At 44.1% G+C, this 26,234-nt stretch overlaps 2 protein-coding genes across 2 annotated transcripts in view; one reads left to right on the forward strand and one right to left on the reverse strand.

Annotated features, from left to right (window-relative positions):
• The window catches only part of LOC138964753 (potassium voltage-gated channel protein Shaker-like), a 116,163-nt gene extending 103,104 nt beyond the window's left edge, over nt 1–13,059 (reverse strand). The window contains exon 1 of the mRNA XM_070336795.1: nt 12,805–13,059. The gene's annotated coding sequence lies outside the window, so the exon portion shown is untranslated. The remainder of the gene's footprint in view (nt 1–12,804) is intronic.
• LOC138965589 (mucin-2-like) overlaps nt 6,897–26,234 on the forward strand; it is a 42,817-nt gene continuing 23,479 nt past the window's right edge. The window contains exons 1-2 of the mRNA XM_070337772.1: nt 6,897–6,944; nt 19,043–19,522. Coding sequence (XP_070193873.1) covers nt 6,897–6,944; nt 19,043–19,522 — 528 coding nt within the window. The remainder of the gene's footprint in view (nt 6,945–19,042; nt 19,523–26,234) is intronic.

Raw genomic sequence — 26,234 nt, forward strand, 5'->3', positions numbered from 1 at the left:
TAAAGCTGTTTGAAGGGAGGACTCTATTACTGGAACAGACTTTCCACTTGCATGAAGAGAAGAATCGTCAGCAAAAAAATCACTTTTTACATTACTATCAGAAATGTGCAGTGGCAGATCATTGATATACAGACAGAACAAGATCGGCCCAAGCACTGAACCTTGAGGCACCCCGCATTTCACAGTCTCCTCAGTAGATATTTTACAGTTTAGGGCAGTATATTGAGATCTGTCATGTAAATAGGAAGCAAAGAAGTTACACACTGAACTGTTTCTGATATATACAACTGTATTTTTTTCAATAGAATTGAATGATCAACAAGATCAAACGCTTTTTTAAAGTCGAGAAACACAGCACCACTGATTTCAGATCGGTTTGTTGCAGACAACCAGGTGTCGCATAGCGTGGTAAGGGCGCTGTGACAAGAGTGATCATGATTTGTTCGAAAACCAGACTGAAATTGATGGAAAAGGTTTCTGCTTTCTATGTACGCGAGCAAAGAGAGAGAGCGAGAGAGAGAGAGAGAGAGAGAGAGAGAGCGAGAGAGAGAGACAGAGAAAGAGAGAGAGATAGAGGGAGAGAGAGAGTGAGAGAAAGAGAGAGAGAGAGAGAGAGAGAGGGTGGAGGGCGGGAGAGGGAGACAGAAGAGAGACAGGGGGAGAGAGAAAGAGAGAGAGAGAGAGAGAAAGAGAGAGAGAGAGAGTCACAGACAGAGAGACAGAGAAAGACAGAGAAACAGAGAGACAGAGAAAGACAGAGAGACAGAGAAAGACAGAGAGACAGAGAAAGACAGAGAGGCAAAGAGACTGATTGGTTATTGATTCCTTTAACCGATAGGGCTATCCGGGACCGATGCAAGTTTGTTTCCTTTCTCAGTTTAGAGAGACGGAGACAGATCAAAGCTACACCCAACAGAAGAAACAAGAAAGAGCATCGAAATGAAGAAAAGCAACGCTATCAACAAGGACAAAAACAGTACAGTGGAACCTCCCCTTTAAGATCCCCCCCCCCCCCCCCACATTAAGACGTCCTCCTTTTTAGACCGTGATTTTTCACATTTTCTGTTCAAAACAACTGTTAATTTACCCCCATTGTATGACTCCTTCCTTTTTAAGACCTGATTATTACAGATATTTACAGGTCTATTTCAGCGGGGTTTCACTGTACTACACTCGTCAAAACGAATGCCACGTGCAGCAGCCGTAGACTGCTAATTGCGTTTACAGACAAAGAGAGAGAACAAGGCAATCGAATCACACAGACCAGACTTTGGCACAGAAACTCCCGTGTCTTCGCGCAAGAATAAGACAGCTGGTAGGAAGACTGGCACTTACTGGTACCACTCTGAGACCAGACGAGTAATTGTCATAGTGCAATTGACCTCAGAACACATCTGGTAACCGCAATCAAGGGCGCTGAGCATAGAAGAAGAGATGATTCAGTTTGACCTTGAAGAAGTATCACTACAAGGAGAAGCAGCGGAAAGATAGTTTGACATACGGGTAGACATGCCAGGCAGACAGACAGACCGTCGACGGGCAGTAGATAGAGAGGCAGACAGACAGCAGACAGACTAGCAGACAGCCAGACAGGCAGACAGACAGACAGACAGACAGACAGACAGACAGGTAGCAGACAGACTGACAGGCAGACAGACAGACAGACAGGTATCAGACAGACTGACAGACAGACAGACAGACAGACAGACAGACAGACAGACAGACAGCAGACAGACTGAAAGGCAGACAGACAGACGGACAGACAGACAGACAGACAGACAGACAGACAGACAGACAGACAGACAGACAGGTAGCAGACAGACTGACAGGCAGACAGACAGACAGGTAGCAGACAGACTGACAGACAGACAGCAGACAGACTGAAAGGCAGACAGACAGACGGACATACAGACAGACAGGTAGCAGACAGACTGACAGGCAGACAGACATACAGACAGACAGGTAGCAGACAGACTGGCAGGCAGACAGACAGACAGACAGACAGACAGGTAGCAGACAGACTGACTGACAGACAGACAGATAGACAGACTGATAGACAGACAGACAGACGGACAGACAGACGGACGGACAGACAGGTAGCAGACAGACTGACAGGCAGACAGACAGACAGACAGACAGGTAGCAGACAGACTGACAGGCAGACAGACAGACAGGTAGCAGACAGACTGACTGACAGACAGACAGACAGACAGACAGACAGACAGACAGACAGGTAGCAGACAGACTGACAGACAGACAGACAGACGGACAGACAGACAGGTAGCAGACAGACTGACAGACACACAGACAGACAGACAGACAGACGGACAGACAGGTAGCAGACAGACAAGGAGCAGACAGACAGACAGACAGGTAGACAGACAAGGAGCAGACAAACTGACAGGTAGACAGACAGACAGACAGAAGGTAGCAGACAGACTGACAGGCAGACAGACAGACAGGTAGCAGACAGACTGACAGGCAGACAGACAGACAGACAGACAGACAGACTGACAGACAGACATACAGACAGACGGACAGACAGACAGGTAGACAGACATACAGACAGACAGACAGGTAGACAGACAGACAGACAGGTAGCAGACAGACTGACAGGCAGACAGACAGACAGACAGACAGCAGACAGACTGACAGGTAGCAGACAGACTGACAGGCAGACAGACAGACACAGACAGACTGACAGGCAGGCAGACATACAGGTAGCAGACAGACTGACAGACTGACAGACAGGTAGCAGACAGACTGACAGGCAGGCAGACAGACAGGTAGCAGACAGACTGACAGACTGACAGACAGGTAGCAGACAGACTGACAGGCAGACAGACAGACAGACAGACTGACAGACAGGTAGCAGACAGACTGACAGGCAGACAGACAGACAGACAGACGGACAGACAGGTAGCAGACAGACTGACAGGCAGACAGACAGACAGACAGACTGACAGACAGGTAGCAGACAGACTGACAGGCAGGCAGGCAGACAGACAGAGTGTCTAACAGGCAACACCAACATCAACACCACCACCACCACCACCACCACCACAACAACATTCTACAAAAGATTGCAAGCTATCAAGATAAGTCTAACTCATTATCTGCTGAATATGCCACAGTAAGCACAACCTTGCGTTGGCGAACAAGACTATTCTTAGCGGATTATGAATTTATTCAGTTATTCTGCAGAAAAACAGAAATGCTGCAGCATTTCTACATAATGTCATCTTTCGCGAGAGCAACGTTTTTTTCTGCAGTAAAACAGTTTTACTGCAGTAAAATTGAAATCAAGAATGCTGCAGTAAAACGGTGATGTTGTTTTACTGGAGAAAAACTGTTTACACTTTTTCTTCAGCATTTTGGCATTATTCAGTTATTCTGCAGAAAAAACAGAAATGCTGGAGAAAAACTGTCTTTTCTGCAGCATTTCTGCATAATGTCATCTTTCGCCGAAGCAACGGGTTTTTCTGGAGCAAAACATTTTACTGCAGTAAAATTGAAATCAAGAATGCTGCAGCAAAACGGTGTTGTTGTTTTACTGCAGAAAACCTGTTTACATTTTCTGCATTTTGTACTGGCTCATTATAATATTGGAGCACGCGAGCCCCCCTCTGTCGAGAGATGAACTCATCCAGAATTACCAATAGTTGTGCGTGACACGAATGTATTTTGTCTGTCTGACTTCCTTTCCGCCAGAAGTTCAAAGTTTCAAATGAAACAATGGCACCTGTCAGCAACATTGTCACATTTTCACAGACGAACGCAGTAGTCCACTTCGTGTTCGATTTGCTTCAGAAATTGTTCACGTTCGGCCGCCATTGTGAAGTTGAATATAATGCCCTTATGCTACACGTCTTCTGATTGGTACACTGCAGAACAAACTATTATACTATTTTTTTTTTATCGCAGGGGGCGACGAATACAAACGCTACTTTACAAGGTCGTTCGTTTTTCTCCAGAAAAACTGTCACAGACTATTCTGAAGAAAAAGTTAATCGCAATAACCAAGTAAACATTATGCTTCAGAAAAACTGTTTTACTGCAGTAAAAAAACGTTGCTTCGGCGAAAGATGACATTATGAAGAAATGCTGCAGAAAAGACAGTTTTTCTCCAGCATTTCGGTTTTTCTCCAGAATAACTGAATAATGTCATAATCCGCCAAGAGCCAGTACAAAATGCTGCAGAAAAAATGTAAACAGGTTTTCTGCAGTAAAACAACAGCACCGTTTTACTGCAGCATTCTTGATTTCAATTTTACTGCAGTAAAATGTTTTGCTGCAGAAAAAAACGCTGCTTCGGCGAAAGATGACATTATGCAGAAATGCTGCAGAAAAGAACGGTTTTTCTCCAGCATTTGTCTTTTCTGCAGAATAACTGAATAAAGTCATAATCCGCTCAGGATACAAGACCAAGCCACTTCAACAAAGTAAAGCAAAACAAATTAAAAATGCATTCACTTCAAAATCAAACTCGGGGCTAAAAATTCTTGTGATAACAAGGGCGTTTATGATATGGGCTGATGGAATTTTCCACTGCTGTGTTTCCCTTGATTCTAATTTGCATAACCAATGACCACTGACCTCTCTAATCATGTGACTTATCACCCTCGCGTTCTTTGTCTTACTGGACCCACGCTATCACTTCTCTTCCTGCAACTAACCTGGAAGCAGCGTTCGCTCTGTGATTGTTCAAGAAAACCAAGCCACTTCAACAAATTAAAAATGCATTCAGTCCAAAACCAAACTCGGGGCTAAAAGGAGCGTAGAAGTACAGACAAAACTAGGTTCGGGAAGATGACGCAAGCCCTGCCTGAAGACAGTAGAAGCAGTGATTTGCAATGCAAAACGTGTTCGTGCAAGGCAAGTACAAGCAAACTGTGTTACTCGAAGACAGGCGTGGACGGATTACTAATTAAAGACAAATACGAGGTATTGGGTACAGTGCACACACGTACACCACTTTATCTTCATTTCTAGTAGTTTTCAAAACTACTGCAGTTAACAACTTCCTTAGCTGTGGACATATCTCCAAACTAACTCCATAACTCTCCTTGAAACCACCTCCGGCTCGGGTGCCTCGTTGACCGGGAGCTAGAGCGCGACAACCATCCCTCCCTTGCGGTGGCCCTTTTCTTCTTCAATGAGCCATTCTAAAACAACAGGGTTTTTACCCACATAGCCTCCTGTGCACATAGCCCACAAAAAATGACACCAAAACAGTACTAGTACGGCTTCTGACGAGGCTGACACCAGTCTTCTTCAAAATGGCAAAACAACACTGCTAGGCACAACAGCTGAACCAAATCAATTTGTATGGGTAGAAAATGAGTTGTTCTTCAATTTGAGATCAAAAACGGGGTCACTCTTGCTTATTTTGATTTTTTTTGTATTTTAGTGTCTGCAAGTTTGCTTTTGCAAATTTGCTTTTGGAGGTTGTCCAATGTCTCCGGTACACTGCATAAGCACTAATTTATTAAAAATGAAACTCTTTGTTTCAACGGTAGGGGAATAAATTACCTTTCTGGCAATATACTTGGTTTTACTATATCTGGCCGCATTCCAAAGTTCTACAGCTAAATGTATGTGTTTAGTTTTTTATGACGATTAGTGTAGAAGATCTAAAATGCCAAAAGGCTTCAAAAGCCAGGAATCTTTTATCCCAGGAAGAGTACCAAGAGATAATCGGTGAATTACTCTCTGTAAAAGAACAAAGCAGCAGGAAATCGCGCAGACAATTCTATGTTGTCAAGGTCAGTCTCTATCTTACTCTCTATTTCACTCACTCAGTCGCTCTCTCTCTCTCTCTCTTGTTCTCTCTCTCTCTCGTATTTTTGTTCGTGTGTGTATGTGTGTCTGTTTGTGTGTGTGTGTGTGTGTGTGTGTGTGTGTGTGTGTGTGTGTGTGTGTGTGTGTGTGCCCTCTCCCTCTCTCGTATTTGTTCGTGTGTGTGTGTTTGTGTGTGTATGTGTGTGTGTGTGTGTGTGTGTGTGTGTGTGTGTGTGTGTGTGTGTCTCCTCTCTCTCTCTCTCTCTCTCTCTCTCTCTCTCTCTCTCTCTCTCTCTCTCTCTCTCTCTCTCTCTCTCTCTCTCTCTCTTTCTCTCTCTCTCTTTCTCTCTCTCGCTCTTTCTCTCGTATTTTTTTCGTGTGTGTGTGTTTGTGTGTGTGTTTGTTTGTGTGTATGTGTGTGTGTGTGTGCCCCCCCTCTCTCTCTCTCTCTCTTTCTCTCTCTCTCTCTCTCTCTCTCTCTCTCTCGTATTTTTTCGTATGCTTTTTGATTGTCCATGCTTATAAAAACATTGATGCGCACGTACAGACACTGTAGAAATTAGTAAGTGTTCCTGCATCAAATGAAATGTAATTACTCTCGACCAAAACGATGTCAGACAAGGAAGTGTTCCTGTTTCAAAGCAAGGATACGGTGCAACAGTTGGTGTCATCACACCCATTCAGACAACTTGAACATGCATTAAATTTGCTTCTATTTACCTTTAATCAAATAAAATGTAAATACATTAAATTTTATAATTTTCAAAAATGGTTCCAACAAATTTCACCTATTGACTGATTTCACTTATTGACTGTGACCACACAAAGCCACGTTTAGTCATTACACGTAATGCCTGTTTGAAACAGTCATAACACGTCATGACTAACATGTTTAGTCATGACATGTAATGACTGATTTCACTTACTGACTGTAACATATACATATATCATGCATTTCAAAATACATAGCCGCACACAATTACACGTTCCAATAACTAACCTTTGTGGTTTTATTTTGTTCAAGCAGTTAACAAGCTCATAAACCTTCAGAAATGACTAAGGCAAGAAAGGCAACTAAAATAGATTGTAGGCTCGCGTTTACCTTGGAGGGAAAAATGCCCAGCGCACCCACAATACAACAACTGGTGGCACGTATCGAAGAGGTAATTAAGCCTTTGCCAAGCAAGTGCTGGACCAACGAACGCCGTCATGCAATGGTTCGATCCAGAGACAAGTACGTCACAGCTTTTCTGTCAATGCCCGCCAAGCTAACCCTAACCCTAACAACCCTTACCATACTATTAGACAAGGCAAAAAGGTTTTTGGAAACGAAAATGAAGAATGATTTACTATCTCAGCTAGTTAAATGCTAGACGTTTTTTTACCCACCAACATATTGATGTAGGTATGATGTATTACGCGCAAAAAAAAACCCAATATAAACAAGAGGGATGCAGTCAGGCAAAACCCCGAAGGACAGAATGAACAAACGGTGACAATAAAACAATACAAAACCTTAGAAAAAGTCGAACGTTTGGTTATAAACACAATCCAATAACATACCTTTTTTTTATATTTTTTATATATTGATTGAGGACAAAAAAGCTATGCAAGTGCATGCGATCCAGCGAAAAAGTATTAAACGTAACAGCTTCTCAGTATAAATGCCGACCAGATCCGTCCTACTTCCCTACAGCCAAAAGACAGACTTTGTCGAAGTTTAAACTTCAAGACCGTTAAAATCAACACGTGTTTTTCAGAAATTAAATAGACAAAAAGGTAAACACCACAGTTAGTTTAAGATTAGAAGTGACAGTTTCCTCTTTCAATTCCGGTCGGCGAAGCGCGATTTACAACCCCGAGTTTGAACTTCAATGTCGCGCAAGGCAACACGGTTTTTACCATTGTGAGCAAAACTTCCAACGGGAAAACAAAACAAAGTACACAAGTCCAGGCGGTTGAAACCGGTCCTTCTTTGCGTATTCATGCGTGTGTGTGCGTGTGTGTGTGTGTGCGTGTGTGTGTGTCTGTGTGTGTCTGTGTGTGCATGTGTGCGTGTGTGCGTGTATGTTTGTTTTTAATCTGGTGAATACATTTTACTGTTATCTTGTTATAATTTTATTTTTATTTAGGAACCAAACACTAAAAAGAAGCATTCAAAGTGTTCAATGATGTCTACGAAACCATAGTGTGTACAAAGCAACTTTCGACAAAGCTAGCCGAGCTTTGCATTCAGCTATTTCGGTATTTCGACTTCCTCCAGTGTGTACTTGGGCTCGGCTGGGTTGCGAAAAATGACTGCCAGGACCCAGTCTACCGTGAGTGCTTCTAGGTCTCTCTCTAGAGCCTACGTTACGGTATAAAAGTAGTGGAAAGACAATGCTGGGACGAAATGAAAACAAGAGTGGAAAAAGGTAGACTGCTGTTTTTGTTCAAATCGGCTAAGAGTGCTAGTTGGAGTGCTTTTGTGTATTGGGATTGTTTCGTTCGAGGATAAAGATCGCTGGTTTATTCAATAGTTCTTAGTGAATTGTCGAAGGGGCCAACAGAATGGTTTCACATTGTTAATTTGAATGTCATATGACTGCATTGACCGCGAGGATCGTTAGATTACACGGATATTCTGGTATACATCCGTTTTAGATCACTTATATACCGGGGTTCTGTACACGCAAGACACTGAATTGCTTCTGGTAACTCAGAAATAAGACCATCTGCCTTTCGGTGTAAATAGTCGTGTAAACGACTACAGGTCTGTCCGAGGTTGTACATGGTGTAAACGACAGCATGATTGCACTTGGACACATACCAAAAATGAACGATCAACCTACTTTAACATGCCAACCTGCGAAATTGATTACAAAACACAACCATACACACATACAAACACCCGCGCGCGCACCCACACACCCACCCACACACACACACATACACACACACACACACGCACGAACGCACGCATTAACACATGCACACACACAGACACAGACACAAACACAAACACAAACACACATACACACAAACACACATACACACAAACACACGCACACACACACACACACACACACACACACACACACACACACACGCACACATATATAATTATATAAGCTTATATATGTATAGGCTTATATATATACACACACACACATACATATACACACTCTCTCTCACACACACACACATACACACACACACGCATACACACACACACACACACACACACAGTCTCTCTAACACTCACGCGCACTTACTCATGCCATCTTCCTGTTTCAAACCAATGTTTCCAGGAATTGCTTTTTGAGCTTTGATATTTGTCAAAAATATATTTGAACAGCTATATGCCATCAACTAGTTTTGAATAAGGAAAAACATGAGTCCAGGAAGGAGTCGATTACATTCGGAATCAAGTTTATCACGCCTTGCGTCAGAGCTTGGAAGAAAAATAGAAAAGCACCGTACCACTAGTTTTCGAAAACGGCAACAAAATGCTAGAATTGTTTATTGTCAATTCAAATTTCTCGTTCGCACGTCACAGATATCACGTAACAGGCAAAGCCACAATTTTAATCCTCGCATGCGCACAAGCCTATGGCGCAATGTGAAGACAATGAGGTTCGGATAGAGGACCTGTTTCGATTTGCTTAAATTCACATCATTTTCTGTTTTCTTTTTTTAACGATCTGTAACTTGCAATAAATATCAACGAACACCCTTGCATTGTTTTCTCTGTGGATTGGCTGCGTTGTGTGCATACATTTTACAGATAAGAATTCTCAGAGGCTTACAAAAATCAATGGTTCAACCTCAAAAAAGTTTGAAACAGCGATCTGGTGTTGAGTTGCTACTCTGTATGAAACGATTTTCGGCGAAACGTTGACTGCGTGCGTATAAAGTCATCATTGCTTGCATGTGTACAGAACGAGAGAGAGAGAGAGAGAGAGAGAGAGAGAGAGAGAGAGAGAGAGAGAGAGAGAGAGAGAGAGAAAGAGAGATAGAGAGAAAGAGAGAGAGAGAGAGACAGACAGACAGAGAAAGAAAGAGAGAGAGAGAGAGAGAGAGAGAGAGAGAGAGAGAGAGAGAGTGTCTGCGTTTGTACTTTGTGTGTGTGTGCGTGCGTGCGTGTGCGTGTGTGTGTGTGTGTGTGTGTGTGTGTGTGTGAGTGTGTGAATGTGTGTATATTATGTGTCTGTGTCTTTCTGTCTGTGTGGCTGTGTGGCTTTTTGTCTTTGTGTATGTGTGTCTGTCTGCGTCAGTGTCTGTGTCTGTGTGCATGTGTGCTTGTTGTAGTGCGAGTACGCATGAATGTGCACGCGTGTTAGCATGCATGCACGGACGCACACACTCTCCTAAACCCTCGCTTCGCCTCTCTGTCTCTGCATCCGATAATTCCCAACAGGAAACCACACCAATCAAAAGACACAAAAGCTCCGGAAAAAAACACGGTCTAGACAGAGACCTCGGATCAGTAATGAAGTTGTACGGTGCGTGTGTTTGTGTGCGCGAGTATGGGGGGGGGGCATATGCCGGTGTGTGTGTCTGTGTGTGTGTGTGTGTGTGTGTGTGTGTGTGTGTATGTGTATGTGTGTGTGTGTATAATGTGTGTGTGTGTGAGTGTGAGTGCGTGTGTGTGTGTGTGTGTGTGAGTGTGAGCGTGTGTGTGTGTGTGTGTGTGTGTGTGTGTGTGTTTGTGTGTATGTATGTGTATGTGTGTTTGTGTGCGCGTGTATGGGGGGGGGGGGGCAGGAAATATGCCAGTGTGTGTGTTGGGGGGGCATATATTTGTGTGTGTGTATGTGTGTGAGTGCGTGTGTGAGTGTGTATGTGTGTGTGTGTGTGTGTATGTGTGTGTGTGTGTGTGTGTGTAAGTGTGTGTGTGTGTGTGTATGTGTGTATGCGTGTGTGAGTGTGTGTGTGTGCGCGTGCGTGCGTGTGTTTGTACTCGTGTGTGTGTGTGTGTGTGTGTGTGTGTGTGCGTATGTGTGTACGTGTGTGCGTGTGTGTGTGTGCGTTAGTGTGTGTGTGTGTGAGTGCGTGTGTGTGTGTGTGTGTGTGTGTGTGTGTGCGTGCATGTGCGTGTGATTCCGTGCGCGTACGTGCGTGCATACGTTATTTCTCTCAATGTGTGCCCCTCTCCGTATGTCTGCGCATTTATGCTGGTTGTCGTACCACCATGCAAGCACGCTCGCACACGCTCTTTTCTACCCAATACCTCTTTCTCTCTACATCCAATAATTCATCAAAACAACACACGCCACCACTTCAAACACCGTGCAACAGCGACAAAAAAGAAAACCACGATCGAGACAGAAAACTCGGATGATTAATGATGCCTGGCGGCTAGAATGCTGAATTAGCCCGCGTGGAACTAATGAAAATGCTATTACCAAATTGTGTCCTAATGGACGATAGCTTTTTCCCCTCTTCTTCATTGTACAGACTCACTGTGCCATAAATAACCTTGATAACAGTCTGTGTATAGTGTAGAGCCCACCCTCAGGCTACATATATGCATACTATAAGAGGCAATTAACTATTGCCAAACTACTAGTACTAATGAACAAAAAAATAATGTGACAGAAATAGCTTGGCGTTCCTTGCTGTCCTGTACTGGTCACTTATGCTAATGACAGAAATTCTGTCATCAAAACACGCAACTTTGTGTCTCTTTCCATAGTTGGAATTATGCGAAAGACAAGTTTTGAAACTCGTGCTCTGTTTGGGAAAAATGGAAAAGGCCTCATCCTAAACACCGACCCTAATACCAAAACCCTAACACTAACACATACATGCACACACTGCACGCGCGTACAAACACACTCTCGCGCTTGCACACATACACACACGCTCTTGTGCGTGTACACACACACACACACTCACATACAAACACACACACACACACATACACACACACACACACACACACAAACTCTCTCACACACACACACACACACACACACACACCCCACACACACCCCCGCACACTCACACACATTCACACACACACTCATACACACACACACACACACACACACACACACACACACACATGCACACACACACACACACACACACAGACACATCAACCCACGACCCCCCCTCCCCCCGCCGACCCCCCCCCCCCCACACGCACACAGACTAATGACACAGACAACTTTTCGAGAGAATATATATATACACAACGATACAGAGTGTTAACCTCTGTATGATTCCTAACAACCATTGTCATAGACTTCATACATTCCTGCAGGCATTTACCGTCGTGACAAAAACCGGACAAATAACTGACCCGAAACTATGATAGGAAAAATCTCACACCAAAGCATTCAAAAGATCTACATAATTATCCAAACTCCGAGGGAACATGTCTCTTAGAGAGAAAATGCAGTCCCACGACTTAGTACATTTCTACAGAGCGTTCACCATTGCAAAAGCCAAAGCTTACAAAATAAAACTCCTAAATCATTCAAACAGCTCAAAACCCGCAAATTACCAGCTCCCCCCCCCCCCCCCCTCCTTCCCGCCCTCACCGTTCTAAAAAAGGGCGGGGGGGGGGGGGGGATGAATAGTCTGCTGCTCTATTGCGTTTTGGAGTAAACATTCGACCCAAAGAGAATGTCAAACAAATACACACACACATGTCGCAGGCTTGGGCTCACGAAACGAACTAGTGCCAACATCCGCGGTCTCACAAGACTTTATTACGACTAAAATTGTTTGCATTATCACGGCTTCGGCTTCACGGTCAGTTAGAATTGAGCAAGAAAGCACGGCGGAGGTGCTCAAAACTTTTCAGCTTCAAAGAAAAAACACAAAGTACACAAACATAAACAACAATGTTGTTCTATGGAACTGACAACAGGGAAACAAAACATCCCGTATTCATCAGGGGGGGGGGGGGGGGGGGTTGTGGCAAGATCCCTGCAATAGGAATTTAAAGAATAGCTGAGGAAAAATAATCGCGCACGGTCATAATTCTTCCCCTTTAGACCCCCTAAAAAAAATTAAAAAAATAGCACTTACCAAATTCAGAACCACAACACTCCAAGACAGTCCAATCCAGCACAACCCCTGTACCTCCGTTCTGGAACCACAGATCACATTTTGGAACAACTTTGTCCAAGAGTTTGGCGGTCACCACTTATTATTCCACGTTTGGCCACTGCCACTGCTCCACGCTTCGAGTCCGTCTCAATCAGTCTCTCTCTTTCTCTCCCTCTCTCTCTACAGCTTACTCCACCGAACGCTCACCAATGCGCGTTGTTTGCTGTTTGGTCATGATCGCTTGCTTCTAGTGTGTGTGTGTGTTGCTGCTGTCAGCTGCATGTCGTGATATTTGGGTGTTTGGTTTTAATGTCCTCCGATGTTGAAGAAAGTCTGTTTTATATTGGTGAGTACAGAATTAGTTTTGTTTTTCAACAGTCACATTTTGTTGTTTTAAGAAATTCTGTTATATATTTTCTGACATTTTCGGGGGGTAAAAGCAGGTGCGCAAGCATGTATGCTTTTTGTAACTGCAGCATGAAAGGCACACCCCTTTCCGGGTAAACAGTTCGGCTCAGTCACCGTCTCACATCTGGTCAGGCTTTTACATCGGACAAGACCCTCCCTCCACTTGGTCACATACCAAAAATCAACACCCTGACTGCTTGCTGACCCCCCGCGGGTTAGGGGGAGTCCCATATTGGTTGGGACTAGAAAGAATTTACCCGATGCTACCCAGCATGTCGTAAGAGGCGACTAACGGTTCTGTTTCTTCTCTTCTTTTGTCTTATTTCTGCCTTACCAGTCCTTTCACCTATATTTCCTTCCAAGAAAACTCTCCCTACTATTCCCTGCAGTTTTCCAATTCTTTTCTTGTTGTCTTATTTCTACCTGACTGGATCCATCACCTTTATTTCACTTACCAAAAGTCTTCTTTTCCACATCCTTATTTCTCTGCACCCCGCATGTCGTATGAGGCGACTAACGGATTCTGTTTCTCCTTTTACCCTTGTTAAGTGGTTCTTGTATAGAATATAGTCAATGTTTGTAAAGATTTTAGTCAAGCAGTATGTAAGAAATGTTTAGTCCTTTGTACTGGAAACTTGCATTCTCCCAGTAAGGTCATATATTGTACTACGTTGCAAGCCCCTGGAGCAATTTTTTGATTAGTGCTTTTGTGAACAAGAAACACTTAACAAGTGGCTCTATCCCATCTCCCCCCCCCCTTTCCCCTATCCCATCTCCCCCTTTCCCTCGTCGCGATATAACCTTCGTGGTTGAAAACGACGTTAAACACCAAATAAACAAACAAACAAACTGCTTGCTGTGGTGAGTTGCAGTTATTAGAAATGCCCCGAAGTGGCTTTTGCAACATTAATTCATAAACAAATCCGACTGTGCACAGGCAGTATTCAGGCTGTTCATTTTTGGTATGTGACCAAATGGAGGGATGGTTTTTTTTCCATGTACAAGTCTGTCAAAATCACGGACGGTGAGCAGAAATGTGTACACGGTATAGAGGCGTGACTAAGACAAACTCCCATGGTACTCTGCGCAATAAAATGTCCTCTATTCTGTATTATGTATGAGCAAAGAGGTTAGTCAGGACTAGGAACAACGTTTTTGCTTTTGGTCAGATTCTAGATTGCTTGTCACAAGTGTGATACAGGCCAAATTTTTTTTTTTAAATCGCAAAATCCGACTGCACAAATGTCGATAAATATGATACGCTCCCAGCCTCGTTATGAGACCAAGTGGTAATTACTAATTATATTATGTTTTCCAAGAGTTAAGAGTTATATCATGTTGGCTCTAGCTTCATCAGAAGTTTGTCTTTACTTAATTATGTCCTTGCAACAAAAAGAAACACTTTCGATTCGCTGTCAAACCCGACTCTTTTTTTTAAGTTCGCTCCATCGGGCTCCATCACGGCTTAGGCTTCAATACACGACCATTAACTCTAAGTTTTAAATGGAAGCCTGTCAATGTGTAAGTCACAACTTTGCAGCCTTGACGACAGGGGTATTGAGAGAGACAAGCGAATTTCCTGCTCAATACGCACACAGCATTCTTTCCACACAAAAACAATCTATTTTCAGCGAACACATTTCGGTAAGACTACATAAATGAATTTCCTGCTCAACCACACCACCACCACCATTCCATAAAGTGAATTTCCGACTCACTGTGCCACACACAACTTAGTTTGTCCCGGCCCAGCGGCGAGTCATCAGTGCGCGTGCGACGATGAAGAGTGGACTTATCGATCAGAGGTTTAGTTTCGTATCGCGCTTCATTCACACCATCAGTGAAGCGCTCCACATCTACAGCTGTCTACCGGCCCCTCCGTCTCTGCTGTGAATTTGGAGTCCTCGTCCTCGCCAGCGCCTCCAGACACTATAAACACTGTTGTTTTTAGGCGTTTATTCTGCTCTTCGTGCATTTATGGTTGTTCTTTTGAATGTAGCTTTATGGACAGTCATACGTTTTTGTTTTGAAATTAAGGTCTGTGAAGTCATACGGTTGAATTTAGTGTCCTCGTCTTCGCCCGCGCCTCCAGCCACTATTAACACTGTTGGTTTGATGTGTTGCACGTTGTCGCAGTCGCTGGTAGTTCTTTTGAGATTCAGCTCTGCACACAGTCATGTTTTGTTCTTTTGAAATTCAGCTCTGCACACAGTCATACGTTGTTCTTTTGAAATTCAACTCTGCACACAGTCATACGTTGTTCTTTTGAAATTCAGCTCCGCAGTCAGCCATGCGTTGTTCTTTTGAAATTCAGTTCTATTCATTGTTTGTTCTTTTAAGACTGTGCTCTGTGTAGTCATACGTTCTTTTTTTTAAATCGATCTCTGCGCGCAGTCATATTTGGTTCTTTTGAAATTCTGCTCTACGCGCAGTGAGACCATGGTTCCCTCCAAATTCAGCTCTTCTCTGAAAACGTAGCTCTTCTTACAGTTGTAGGTTGTTCTTTTTAGATCCTGTCCTATAGACATTCATACGCGTACGTTGTTCTTTTGAAATTATGCTCTGCGGACAGTCATACGTTGTTCTTTTGAAATTCAGCTCATGCGTTGTTCGTATGACATTTATATTTTTGCGCAGTCTTACATTAAAGGCACAGTAAGCCTCCCGTAAACCATCACAGAGCACCCCGAGCGTCTACATTTAGTACAAGCATACTTCCATTTGAACGCTCACCGAACGGGAACATCCTGGCTGCTTTCTGTCGAGCGTGAGAAATGTTCAAAGAATTTATTTTCGTGGACTTGGTCCTCAACAGCAATGGCGCCTCGTTTTGGTGCTGGACGGCTGTTATGAATACCGAAATTCACGCCCGGACAGTAAGCCTCCCGTAAACCATCACAGATACTGTCAGGCTTTTACACACAGTACAAACACCCTTCCATTTGAACGCTCACCAAACGGGAACATCCTCGTAAAGAGCGAGCAATTTTTAAAGAATTGATTTTGCAGATTGTCTCGAACACTTTTTGGACCCATCCTGAACTCAGGTCAAACATGAGTTACTTCCCTTCGGGTCTCATTCTATCGATGTAAACTGGTGATAGCCGTGAATCGATGATTATCAAAATGTTTTTGGACCGTGGTGCGTTTTTTGCGCTAGACCTAACTTTTAAAATCTAAATAATAAATTGACAGCTTGTTACACAAACATTCTTTAATCATAAAAGAATTCTTTTTTCATCAAGACAAGATCAGTACAATTCGAAGTTGTGAAAGTTTGAAAAAAGAAAAGCCCGGAAGCAGGGTCACGCAAGGGTCGTAGCAGTTTGTTTCGTGCATAAAAACGTGCTATTGTAAATAAGCTCACATCGAGTCGCATTCAAATGACTAACTGACGACTACATTGTGAAAAAGGGAAACTGGATCACACGGGTTCACGATGGCTCAGGGGTAAGATAAACCACGCAAAAATAAATTCTTTGAAAATTGTTCGCTCTTTACGGAGGGCACCTAGGATGTTCTCAATCGGTGAGTGTTTAAATGAAAGGGTGTTTGTACTGTGTGTAAAAGCCTGACCGTATCTGTGATGGTTTACGGGAGGCTTACTGTGCCTTTAATACATGTATCTTCTTTGGAATTCATCTCTGCTTGCAGTGGTCTCTAAAGCACGTGGTTTTTTTTAATCACACGTGACATCAAGCCAAACCCACGTCATTTTGAACTCAAAGCCATGACGTTCCCTACACAAGGCTTTGATAACGAACGGATAAGGGGCGTAACTCCTTAGTCATATTACAGTTGAAAATTCAAAGCGGGTCGGCTTCACTCAATTTCTTGGCATCAGAGGCTCAGTTGACATAAATTAGGAAAACAAATGGTTGGACCTATCATGGACCAACTAAAACGCTGTAGGGCAGAATTAATATTTTGATGGTATTTTTGAACGTTCTCAGCGTCACTGTAGGAAGTGGCGTTCTCAGCGTGCAGAAAGTGAGCGTCAAGTCCCTTTGTATTAACAACGAAAATCTTTGCATCTTTGAATGAATCGAAACGCACGAGTGGTACATGATAGGTCCAACCATTTGTTTTCCTAATTTATTTCAAGCCTCTGATGCCAAGAAATTGAGTGAAGCCGACCCGCTTTGAATTTTCAACTGTAATATGACTAAGGAGTTACGCCCCTTATCCGTTCGTTATCAAAGCCTTGTGTAGGGAACGTCATGGCTTTGAGTTCAAAATGAACCCACGTAAGCTCAACCAAAACATGTTGTCAGCGAACACTGCAGGCCGTTGGTTATTGCCGCAACGACAATGGGCAGCGATTTATGGCTCCGATGTGCATAACTTCACACGAAGCGGGTGTTATATTAAGCGCACACGGCATAACACACACATCAGTGTTAGTTGTTCGTCGCAATCGCACGTAAAAGCCGCAATCAGCATCGTGCACTTCCGCCACCCATTCTTGGGTGCTAACTCTGCCACACCGCTTGAAGATCCTGACAGAGTAATTTCCGGAAACTTCTATTCAGCTGAACGTGACACCGCCCCTCTCCCCCCCCCCCCCCCCCCCATATTTACTCTATGTGTTGACCATTGTTCCTTTAAAACTATGCAGTTTTGCACAGTGCCATAGCAAAAATTTCGTCGCGATATAACCTTCGTGGTTGAAAACGACGTTAAACACCAAATAAAGAAAGAAAGATAGCAAAAATTCAATGTCTGCGCGTACTCGTCCCCCCCCCCCCATTCAAATCACACAGTTCCTTTGAAATTCAGAAGCTAGAATGTCAATGTCTGAGATGTTTTCCCCTTATTTATTTGATGTGTTACACACTGCTCCTTCCAAAATCAGCTTTACGCAAAGCCACAATGTCAGCTTTCGGGTGTTCTCTTATTTTCACGGCCATTTAATGCGCGTTGTTTCTATAAAATTCGGCCCTGTACAATGTCATAATGTCAGTAATAACTTGGTTTTTTTTGTGTGTGTGGGGGGGGGGGGGGGGGGGGAGGCATGGGCAATCTTATTTCATATCCGTGGTGAAGTATTCAAGGTTCTGAAAAAAATAGAAGAAACGGGATGGATCAAGCTTGATTTATAAGCTGATCTTCACTTAAAGAAAGAGACAATTATAAAACTCGTCTTAAATCTTACGAAATCATTTTTGCATATATGCAACTGTAGCGCGTCCGCTACCTTTTCCTTTGCTTTTGTATTTCGGAGAGGTCATTGAATTCGTTTTACTGCAACGGATGAACACCAGGAGCTTAACAAGAAATCCATGTTGGAACTGCAAATTGCCAAATCAAGGGGTGCCAGCCAGACTATTGGCACTTCACGACGACAGGATTGCAATTGCTTTGCAAAGAATCTGGAGTCTGGCTGACAAAAGCTAAAGCAAGAAATATCGCCGTGGAAATTGACAAAGCACTGGCCCAAAAAATACGATATAGACAAATTGGGAATCGAAAAACATACAAGAGTGTAAAAACTGACACAGACACCGAAGACACAAGCCAGCAATTTGTTTGATTCCCTAAAGATAATGTTCACGCTCGGCTTCAACAAAGGTCCCCACAACAAAGAACCCCAAAATAACGTTCGCCCCCCCCCCCCCCCCCCCCCCCCTCTCTCTTCCTTCCTATTCTTCTCCACTATGTCGCTTCCCCTACGTCGCCTCAATACCCCAACATGCTTCCGTCTTTCTTGTTACTCCATATTGATTTCACTGCAGATGTAAGTCTCAACAGATGACTAAGACTGTATGGTACATAACAAATTAATGAGTCACTTTTGCCTTCTCATCAGGTTTTCCACCATCATATCAACAGCCGTCCCCCCCCCCCCCCCCCCCCCACACCCTTCTCCATCCCTTTCTCTCCCACTTATTCCTTCACCGTCAACTCCTCACCTTCACCGTCAACTCCTCACCTTCACCGTCAACTCCTCACCTTCACCGTCAACTCCTCACCTTCACCGTCAACTCCTCACCTTCACCGTCAACTCCTCACCTTTACCGTCAACTCCTCACCTTTACCGTCAACTCCTCACCTTCACCGTCAACTCCTCACCTTCACCGTCAACTCCTCATCTTCACCGTCAACTCCTCACCTTTACCGTCAACTCCTCACCTTTACCGTCAACTCCTCATCTTCACCGTCAACTCCTCACCTTCACCGTCAACTCCTCATCTTCACCGTCAACTCCTCACCTTCACCGTCAACTCCTCACCTTCACCGTCAACTCCTCACCTTTATCGTCAACTCCTCACCTTTACCGACCATGAAAGTAAATGTTATCAATGGAGCGATAGTTACAATGCAGGGTTGTGTTCGCATTGAAAGTTTCCAAAATCAATCCGGACGTTCACAACACTGTCTCGCCCTCCCTTCCTTCCCCTACTAACGTCCTTTCATTCATGCGTTGAGCGATATCCGATACAGGGCCGTATACATAACTGTATAAAACTCCAAACTAACTTTTGACTCTAAAACGACATCACAATCTCCCCACCCCCAGCAAAGTAGTTTTGTCTGTGGACATCAAAGTATATCCAGCATACAACCGTTTCCGTAGGGAACTGTAAAATTACTCTGAACTCTAGCTTCACAACTATGCCCCCTCCCCTCCCCTCCCCTCCCCTCACCTAGTTTCTCTGCACTATCGTCTGAACCCCGATAAATCCCCCGAGCCCCGCTGGAGTAATTTTGATGAATAAAGGCCGAGATATTTGCGACTGAGGACTAAAACTGCATGATTTTTAACAACCCTTATTTGCTAATATCCCCCTCCGCCCGCGCTTTTATCTGTCTCTTTTATTCTTTTTGCTCACCACCACGATACAAAATCGTTGTGTATCCCATTAGATGGAATGGTGAAATGTGTAGCTTTGAAGTGTTATACACAGCCCCCGCCGGCCTAGTATATAATTTTACTTAATATAAGTTTATGACAAACAGAAGCAGCAGATTCAATTATTTACTAGGTCAATGGTATTTCGCATTTTTTGTAAACACGGAAAGTGGTTTTGATATTTTGTCTTTGATTTTTGGGGAGGTTATTTTGTGTGTGCACTGAAAAAAGCGATCGCTTTGTGTGATTGAAAACTTTTACATTTTTCTTTTTCTTTCAAAGTACATTAAGTGCTTAAGGGCAGAAAAAGAAAACCTTTTAACATTGACGAAGTCTCAAAGTCCAATTCGCGAGAAAACGTTTGCAATATGGCGTTTAGAACTGATCTGTTTTGTGTGTGTGTGTGTGTATGTGTGTGTGCGAGTGTGTGTGTGTGTGTGTGTGTGTGTGTATGTGTGTGTGCGAGTGTGTGTGTGTGTGTGTGTGTGTGTGCGTGCGTGCGTGTGTGTGTGTGTGTGTGTGTGTGTGTGTGTCTGTGTCTGTGTGTCTGTGTGTCTGTGTGTCTGTGTGAGTGCATGTATGCATGTATGCGTTGTCTGTATTTGTGCTCGTGTGTGTGACCAGTGTGAGTGTGTGTGTGTATGTATGTGTGTGTGTGTGTGTGTGTGTGTGTGTGTGTGTGTGTGTGTGTGTATTTGTGCGCGTGCGCCTTAAGTGTATTTATACCGTCGTTTTCTATGTCATTATTCCTCTCCCTATGCCTCTTTATATCACTGTGCACTATACCATTGATTACCATTGATAGTGTATATATATATAGTACTAGATGATTACCCGCTTCGCCGGGTACCGGCTTCGCCGGGAAGAAGTAGAGCCGAATACCAGGCTGCGCCAGGGACCCGGCTTTGCCGGGTGTACGCCGGCTTTGCCGGCGCACGAAGGAAAGGAGATAAACGCGCAAAACACTGGAGACCTTCTAAAAATAGTAACGTGCAGTGACCTTCTAAAAATAGTAACGTAGTAACGGGAATATGGATTGACGCCACACGGAGGAAGGGAGATAATCGCGGCTGAAAACACTGGAGAAGATAAGGAAGAGTTACTGGTAGTGGATCCCCCCCCCCCCCCCCAAAAAAAAAAAAAATCGGTTCAGCGCGCACAGCGCTGCGCGCTGAGAGCACGTGTTGAAATATCTCATCGATGAGGTTGTGTCCGGGGTGTAGCTGAATACGGTGTCCAAATTTGAAAAAGATCCACCTAGAACTTTGGCCGTGCATCGCGAACAGACAGACAGACAGACAGACAGACAGACAGACACTAGTCGTATATATATATAGATGATTAATTACAACAAATGCAGGCCGTATTAGATCGCGTGTTGATGTCCTTCGGGTTTTTCCATCATGATTTTTGCTCGTAAAAACTTTTAATTAGAGATCGTTTTGTCGTATTGTTACTGCCGAGAACATACACGTTGATTCATTTGTACACGTTACCGGTGTCTTAAAATATATCCGGTTCATGTTGAAAACAAACAGCTGGAATTCTGCTTGAAATTGGCTCGAGATAACATTAGGAAATGTTGCAGTGAGTTTGCGCAGCGGTGGGCAATATCTTTCTGGGTTTGAGTTCAAGTTATGATTTTTCGTTACAACCGTGACAAGTAAGAACCCTAAACGAAATGAGGCAGAGCGTTGTTAATTAAGATATCAAATAACCAAAGGGAAGTAATCGCTCTTTATGCATACGACATGTGTAATGGAGTAAGCGAGAGTTGTACGGAACCTAGCTTTCGTCTGGCACCTGAGAGAATAACAAGCATTGAAATGAACAAACGACTTTCATCCTTAGATCGGAAAAGCGATGTTTAGCAAGTGCGAAATGTGCAGATAATTTTTCAGTGGCAAACAAGTTAGTATCATGACATTCTCTTACAGTGGCATACAAAATATCTGTTGGTTTCTTGTAAATCGAAAAAAAATCTACTGGTCGGCCGGAAACGGGCTAATTTGAAAATAATCAAGCTGCTAACATATGCCTACTATAGTATTTTTTTCTACTGGCAAAAGTTGTCCACGCAGAGGTCAAAGTAATTGTTGATTTTGACGTCTGCGTCGAACCAGACAAGTAAGGTATTCATGTTTACTCCACGCGCTTATTTGTAATGATTATTAGTGTGACTGATGTCTACAAACAAGTTCACAAGGTTGACAGCCTATAGTTTTCTTTTTCTGTTACAAAAAAAATAAAAAAACAATAACAGGTGAAGATGCCCCCACACACACACACACACACACACACACACACACACACACACACACAATTTTTGATTCCAGTAACGATAGGCATGGGTCAACTAGTGTGATAATTCTGATACTCTCAATCGGGCGAACACTTCGCATGGCCGACTTCTTTGTGATTTTGCCTCGGCAACTTCTGAGCGACTTCTCTAACAAAAGACTTTCAAAAGCCGCTTTAAACTTGGCCATGTGACCTCTGCTTTACACATTCACCGCACCTTTTTTTTTCTTAGCCCCTGGTGTTTCATTCTGCGCCCATGTCTGACCCCCATGTCCGACCTGCCGACTTGCCTCACGCTGACAAACATTCTGTTGAAAGTTGGTTGAAATTCGCCCATGTGAATGCTACTTTACGCAGTTCCTAAACCCCTTTTCCCCTATCCCGGGGTTCCTTTGCACACTTGCCCGCTGCCAAATCTCTCCCCCCCCCCTCCCCTGACGCCCGACGGCCCACCCACCTCCCCCTGCGCCCCCTCGCTCCCGTTTTCACTGTGTTTCGCACTGATCGATGGCCAGAGGTTCGCAGACTCCGTGGGAGATGGTCACTGGAGACTTTATTTTGTCATCTCGTTCAGCGATCTACATGTGCATGTGCAGTATATGCATGGCGGCGAAGAGTTTTTTTTTTTTTTTAGGGGGGGGGGGGGGGGGGGGGGGGGGGGCTTTGTGTTATGTCGAATACGTGTGCATGCTGAATTTCACGCCATCCTTGTCATGCGTTAGATCGTTCAGCGATCTACATGTGCGTGTGCAGTATAATTGGCGGCGAGCTTTTTTGGGGGGCTTTGTGTTATGTGGAATATATGTTCATGCTGAATTTCACGCCATATTTGTCACGCGTTAGGTCCTTGATATCTGGCTTTGGCGTAGTTTATGCTAGACTAGCTCGTAACAGCCATTTGTCTGATAAAAACTTCTCTGTTTCTGCGGAATTTGTACGAGAGAGAGCGAGGGGGGTAGAAGAGAGAGAGAGAGAGAGAGAGAGAGAGAGAGAGAGAGAGAGGGGGGGGAGAGATAGAGAGAGAGTGGAATAAGAGAGAGAGAGAGTGGGATAAGAGAGAGAGAGAGAGAGAGCGAGAGGGGGGGGGAGATAGAGAGAGAGTGGAATAAGAGAGCGAGAGAGAGAGAGTGGGATAAGAGAGAGAGAGAGAGAGAGAGAGAGAGAGAGAGAGACAGAGAGAGAGAGAGAGAGAGAGACTGACACAGACAGACAGGGACAGACAGACGGAGCGAAAGAAAGAGATAGAGTCTGCACACTTTCGACTCCTTGGGATTTGACGTTCTCGCTTTTTTCAAAATAAGACAGCTTCAGCAAACATGGCGGATGAAAACGACGCCAACATGGTCTTCAATAATTTTTTTTAACTCCACCCCTTCATGTGAAACAAGCTTGCAGTTTCCACGCCAGGACGGATGCGGGTTGAACGAAATGTAATTACAGCAACACCCCGAGGCGTGTGTGTTTTACACCAGCATGACTGTCTTGCCTGTCCCCGGGGGACCCGTTTGTACGACGGAGATCCATTGGAAGGCACTTTTGTGTCGCAACGCTGACCCCTTGTCGCTTTATCTCTATTACACTTTTGCTACACTTGAGGTGGTGGTGGGAGCCTTGTTTTTTAAAATTTTATGATTTGCTTGACTTTCTGGTTCTTTTTTTAAAACATCGTGAAGAGACATTCGTACTTACGCTTTTGCTACATATCGAGGGTCCTCTTGCCTGTACGTTCTCGTTCTTCAAATATAAAAAGAAAAACAGTGAAGAAACATGTCAAACTTTACATTCTTGCTTCCCTTTGGGTGGTAGAAGAGGGGGTGCTTTTCTTTTTTGTTACGTCTTTCCTGACTTTTAGTTTTAGCTTTTAAAACAAAAAACAAAATAATGAAGACATTATACGTAACCACCCCACGACGCTAAGTGTGTGTGGTGAGCCAGGACATTATTTTCTTGTTCCTCTTGCCTACTGTTCTAGTTCTTGAACAACCAACCATCAAACAAACAAACCAACCAACCAACCACACAATCAAACAAACAAACAAACAAACGAATAAACAAAAATTGGCACGTACATTCTTGCTTAATTCGGATGGAAGGAGAGGAGATGTACACTCTTCAAAAAAAGTTAAGGATCGGTTGAAAAAACGGATCTAATTATAAAAAATTGCCAACAAATTAAACATCGACATAATAATTAAAAGATTAATGTGTTTGAATTAACAAATGAACAATGACTCTTGACCTAGAATTTTGTTTGCCAGGCAAAGTTATTTCCCTTTGTGGGACTTCTTAAAAGCTTCTGCATTTTGGAAGAAAAAGGGTGTTTTTTTATAGCCCCATGAAATTTGCGGAACGCATGCCAGGGCAAAAGGTTGTGATGCACGTGCTACAAGAGGGTCCTGGCTATGAACATTGCTCACCAGCTTATGTTTAAAGGTTGACACGCTGACACAATTATGCGCAGTATAGCAACATGCCCCCACGAAGAAAACTGAGCGATTTGGATAGAGGAAGGGCAATAGGATGGCTACAAGACGGTGTTGATGCCAGGCAAGTGGCCCAGAGGCTTGCAGTGGCTCCCTCTGTCATCATCAGACTAAAACATAGATTCCAAGCAACTGGAAGAGTGCAGGAGCGACAACGTTCTGGTCGGCCCAGAGTCACCACACAAAGAGAGGATCGCTTCATTCAGAGGCAGGCCATGCAACAAAGAATGGCTACGGCAAACAACATTAGGCAACGCCTACAAGCTACCACCAACACTGTTGTTAGTGGTCAGACGATCCGAAACTGCTTACACAACTTTGGCTTGCGTGCAAGGCGTCCAGTCCGAGGAACAACCCTGACTGCTAATCACCGAGCAGCTCGCCGAGCCTGGTGCACTCAACATGTGAGGTGGCAACGTCAGCAGTGGGCTCAGGTGTTTTTACAGATGAGTCCCGCTTTTGCTTGGAACCTGGTGATGGTCGCATCCGAGTGTGGAGGCGTCGCGGAGAGCGCTTTGCAGAAGGCGCTGTTCTGGAACGACAGCGTTTTGGCGGAGGCTCTGTGATGGTCTGGGGAGGGATCAGCACACGTCTAAGGACACCTCTGTACCATGTAGTGGGCAACTTGACCGGTGTCTGCTACCAGAATGAGATCCTGCAACCCCTGGCCGTTCCAGCCCTCCAAGCGATCGGTCCTCGTGCGATTCTTCAGGATGACAACGCACCTCCCCATCGCTCTGCAGCTGTAAACACCTTCATCCAGCAGGCCAGGGTCAACAGGATGCTGTGGCCAGCCAACAGCCCGGACCTGAACCCCATAGAGCACATGTGGGACGAGCTTTGTCGTCGGGTACAGCAACATCACCCTCCTCCTGCCAATCTGGGTCAACTGCTGCAATGGCTCCAGCAGGAGTGGAATGGAGTTCCCAGAGCATTCATATGCAACCTGATCCACTTCATGCGCCAACGATGTGTTGAATTCCTGGCACACAACGGAGGGCACACGCGTTATTGACACTGATTCACATTGTTGTGAATTCCATTTTCAAGGGTTGTCACGTTTGACACACTCTAGCTAAATTGTCGCTGCCGCGTTCGATCTTTGCTTTGTTTGTCATTACTCCTTGGTTGTTCAATTATATAATTTTTAAAAAATGAAAGAATTCGGTCTTGTCTGTTTTGTGTGGCGTGCTAGTAAAAAAAGTGATCCTTAACTTTTTTTGAAGAGTGTATTTACTTTTGCTCTTGTTTGACATTTTAGAAAATGAAGCAAAAGAAGAAGAAGGGAACAGAAGCGGAAATTGAACCTTGGCCTTTTCGAAATTACTACACCAGGAAGCATTTTCAATTGTCTCATCAGTCAT

Source organism: Littorina saxatilis, linkage group LG4 (genome assembly GCF_037325665.1).
Source record: "Littorina saxatilis isolate snail1 linkage group LG4, US_GU_Lsax_2.0, whole genome shotgun sequence".
Lineage (NCBI taxonomy): Eukaryota > Metazoa > Mollusca > Gastropoda > Littorinimorpha > Littorinidae > Littorina > Littorina saxatilis.